General features: G+C 42.2%; 1 protein-coding gene across 1 annotated transcript; it reads left to right on the top strand.

Moving 5' to 3' along the window:
- Nucleotides 1-717: 717 nt before the first annotated feature.
- Nucleotides 718-2,269, top strand: LOC110889113 (retrovirus-related Pol polyprotein from transposon RE1). The gene is made up of 3 exons (XM_022136617.2): nt 718-1,475; nt 1,542-1,786; nt 1,984-2,269. Exons 1-3 carry the CDS (start codon nt 799-801, stop codon nt 2,121-2,123), a joined length of 1,062 nt encoding a protein of 353 aa, XP_021992309.1. The 5' UTR covers nt 718-798; the 3' UTR covers nt 2,124-2,269.
- Nucleotides 2,270-4,261: the final 1,992 nt, after the last annotated feature.

The following is a 4,261-nucleotide window of genomic DNA, read 5'->3' as shown; positions in this document are numbered from 1 at the left end:
TATGAGTTAATTAGATGATGTGAGTCATAGATTGAATAGATTAAAAGTAGTTTATAGTTTTTATAGAGCATGTCTAGCAATATGCTGGCTCATTCAACCTTCATTAATACTTTGTGCTCGATTTCAATGTGTGGTTCACCGTGTCTCTCAAGTTAAGTAGTATCTTCTTTTCCCTTGGAATTGTAGTTATTGAATATTATATTATATTATATTATTAAAATTGAGTGACAATGATTTATATATTCTAAATTTTAGAACTTTTTTTATTTATGAAATTAGTTTATTGTAAGTTTATTTTGTTTTTCTATTATAACTTTTAAGTTATAATGTTTAATATAATTGATTATGTTGTTATTTGTTGTGACGAATCGAACCAATATCGTCTTAATAACTTCGGTAGTGGTATAAAGTATATTTTGTATATTGAAAGATATAGCGAGTGTCAATATTGTACTGGTATTGTAAAGAACAAAACTAATACCGTACTAGCAACATCACTGCCCTGTCGATTTTGACCAAACAACATCCATACCGATATCGGTACTATCATTATGGTTACTCATATTCGTTGTTTTGGTTTTCGACCGTTGTAAAAAGCGTGTCGATATCATTTTGAACATATCATGACTTTATTTTTTGGGTTTCATCTTAAGGTTGATATACCGAGTGCCGTTATATTTCTCCTTGTAAATGAGAATTATTCAATTGAGACAAATACCTTCACATGGTATCAGCCAAACCATCGATCCCCTTCTAATCTTCTTCTTCCTCTGCTATTCTCTGTCTTCTTCATCATCCATGGCCAACCCCACCGATTACTCAAACATCTCCCTCCACTCTCTATGCAATCTCATCACTATCAAGCTTTCCTCAACTAATTGTCTTCCACGGAGACACCGGATCCTTCCTGTTCTCTCGTACCTCAACCTTACGAGTCACATCGATGGAACCCTAGTTCCACCCCCTGAATCCATTTCTGATGACAACAAACCCATCCCCAACCCTAAATTTGCTGAATGGAAGAGCGCCGATCAGAAGGTTGTACTCCTTCTCCACTCGTCACTCACCGAAGAGGCGATGTCTGAAACCATCGGCCATTCCACAGCCTCTCAGATCTGGACAGCGCTGGAACATGCCTACAGCAACCACTCCATTGAGCGGATGCATACTCTTCGGGACTCCCTCCGTCAACTTCAGAAGGGTTCTTCCTCGGTCTCCAAATATGGTCGCAAGTTTAAAGCTTTGTGTGACCAGTTAACTGCCATTGGACGCCCTGTTACCAAAGAGGACAAACGTCACTGGTTCCTCTGCGGGCTGGGTTCCGCTTACGAAAATTTCTCCATCGCACAATGCACCGTGCAACCGGCTCCCCTGTTCCGTGATCTCCTGGCTCACGCTGAAAACCAGGAAATCTTCATTCAACGCTTACACGGTTCTCAGCCTTCTCAGGCTGCCTTTGCAGCCCAACCCTCCAGGTACAACAATTCCTCTCGGTACAATTGACGTCAATCCTCTCGGTCTAAGGGTTCCTCCTCAAACAGAGGACGTTCTACCTACACTAGACGCCCTCCAACCTGTCAACTTTGCAGGAAGGAAGGGCACTATGCGTCGGCAGGTATGGACCTTGTTGGTTATGTGCAAAGAGTTGGGACCACTCCTCTAGATGCACATCTGGCTCACGCATTCCAGGCTCAATGCAACATCCCAGATTGGACTGCGGACACCGGAGCTACTGCCCACATGCTTCCAACCCAAAATGGGTTAGATGAAACATATCCAGATACGGGTAATACTCGTGTAACCTTCAGTAATGGAAAGTCTTTATCGGTTTCTAAAATTGGCCATACAACACTTCACATCGTTATTCCACTTAAAAATGTTCTAGTTGTCCCAAACCTTACTCGTAATCTACTATCAATTAGTCGATTAACAAACGATTCTTCGGTTGATGTTCTGTTTTCTAACACCTTTTTTTACATTCAGGATCGAAAAACCGAAGGTCCTCGCTAGAGGCACCTGTGAAAACGGTTTTTATGTGCTCTCCCAAGGTCACAAGTCTCTCGTTGCCGCTCTATCTGCATCTCATCTCCGTGCATCCTTTGATAAATGGCATAGTCGTCTAGGACATGTCTCGTTTGATACTATTTCTTTGTTAAATAAACTTGGACATGTTTTGCTTACTTTTTTGTTACCTAAACCGGGCTTATGTTCTTCTTGTGCACTCTCAAAGGCACAATGTTTACCATTTATTGAAAACAATAAACGTGCATTACATGTTCTTGATCTAATTCATTGTGATCTTTGGGGACCCGCTCCCGTTATGTCAACCGATGGCTATCGTTATTATGTAATTTTTGTGGATGATTTTTCAAGATTTACTTGGTTCTATCCATTAAAAACTAAATCCGATTTTTTCAACACACTTGTGGTGTTTACAAATTTTGTTCAAAACCAATTTTCTAGTACCATCAAAACTTTTCAAAGTGATGGTGGAACGGAGTTTACAAATAATCAAGTCCAACAATTCTTTAACCAACGAGGGATACATCATCTTTCTTATCCACATACACCACAACAAAATGGTGGAGCCGAACGCAAACATCAGCACGTTACTCACGTTACTGAAACAGGTTTAGCAATGATGTTTAATGCCAATGCTCCGGTTAATCTATGGGTTGATGCCTTCGCCTCAGCCACTTATATCATATACTGCCTTCCCACCCCGCTGCTTGCCAACAAATCTCCTTTTGAGCTCCTCTATAACCAACCACCCTCTTACACAAATTTCCGGGTTTTTGGGTGTCGTGTCTTCCCCTACCTTCGTGACTACACAAAACACAAACTCCTTCCAAGAAGTACGCCTTGTATATTCATTGGATATAGTCCAAGGTACAAAGGATATCGATGTCTCGATCCCACTACTTCAAGGATTTACACTACTCGTCATGCGAAATATGACGAGGATAGTTTTCCGTTCACAGGAGTTGTCTCAAAAATTGATGATACCAAACTTTTGATCTCTAATTTTGATGACACACTCCCTGAGCCATCCATTCCTTTGACCTCCTCTCCATCACCACAGTCATCTTATCAAACCATTCCACCATACACATCACCTATACCCCACTGTCTTGACATACCCATTCCCACTCCTAACCATTCGGACCATACAGACCAACCACCCACTCCACCACCTTCGGCCCATACGGACCAACCACCCACGCCACCGTCTTCGACCCACTCCTCATCCTAACCGAACTCCCCTTAGTCCAATAATCAGCCCGCCCCCTCAGTTCAGCCCACACCCGATTCAGCTCCACTTTCACCTCACTCCATCCCCTCCTCCACCGAATCTAAACCTCCTCCCGTTGCCCAACCATCCTCCACACATCCAAAAATGACCACCAGGTCAAAATTGGGTATCTTCAAACCTAAGCATTTTGCTGACCTTGCCCACTACTCCTCACATACTCTTCATCATGCTCTCTTTGTTAATCACACTCCGAAAGGTTACACAACAGCCAAAAACTCCAAATGGGTCGATGCTATGCGTACCGAACTTACTGCACTAAGTAACAATCATACTTGGGATTTAGTGCCTCGACCACAACATTCAAATGTCATTGGCTCTAAGTGGATTTATCGGATCAAGTATAAAGCTGATGGATCTCTCGACCGGTACAAAGCTAGACTCGTTGCCCAAGGTTTCACTCAAATCCCGGGGCTTGATTTTTCACATACCTTCAGCCCCGTGGTAAAATCCGCCATGATTTGGGTTGTCCTCAGCCTTGCAACCATTCACAAATGGAACCTACATCAACTCGACGTTAATAATACATTCCTAAGTGGTCATTTGACTGAGACTGTTTACATGGAACAACCCCCGGGTTTTGCAAACCCAAACTTTCCAAACCACGTGTGCAAGCTGAATCGTGCTCTATACGGTCTTAAACAAGCCCCACGAGCCTGGTTTCAACGCCTAAGTGCCTTCCTCCTCACTCTTGGATTTACTTGTAGTCGTTCGGATCCATCTTTGTTTGTTTACAAAAAAGACGCCTCCATTATCTACTTACTTGTTTATGTAGATGACGTTATTATCACAGGGAACAATGACAAAGTGATCAATGACTTCACCACTCGCTTGCACACTGAGTTTAAACTCAAAGATCTTGGTAAATTAAGCTACTTCCTTGGTCTCGAGGTTATTCATACTACTTCGGGTTTGTTCTTAAGTCATGCCAAGTATGCTTATGACATTCTT

The sequence above is a fragment of the Helianthus annuus genome, chromosome 6, assembly GCF_002127325.2.
Source record: "Helianthus annuus cultivar XRQ/B chromosome 6, HanXRQr2.0-SUNRISE, whole genome shotgun sequence".
NCBI classification, from domain to species: Eukaryota; Viridiplantae; Streptophyta; class Magnoliopsida; order Asterales; family Asteraceae; genus Helianthus; species Helianthus annuus.
This window is presented reverse-complemented; position numbering and strand designations above follow the sequence as displayed.

Coding starts and splice junctions, on each gene's coding strand:
- LOC110889113 (XM_022136617.2), top strand. CDS start 799: ATGGCCAACCCCACCGATTACTCAAACATCTCCCTCCACTCTCTATGC. Junction 1,476..1,541: donor TTTGCAGCCCAACCCTCCAG/GTACAACAATTC, acceptor CTCCTCAAACAG/AGGACGTTCTACCTACACTA. Junction 1,787..1,983: donor TGAAACATATCCAGATACGG/GTAATACTCGTG, acceptor TTTTACATTCAG/GATCGAAAAACCGAAGGTCC.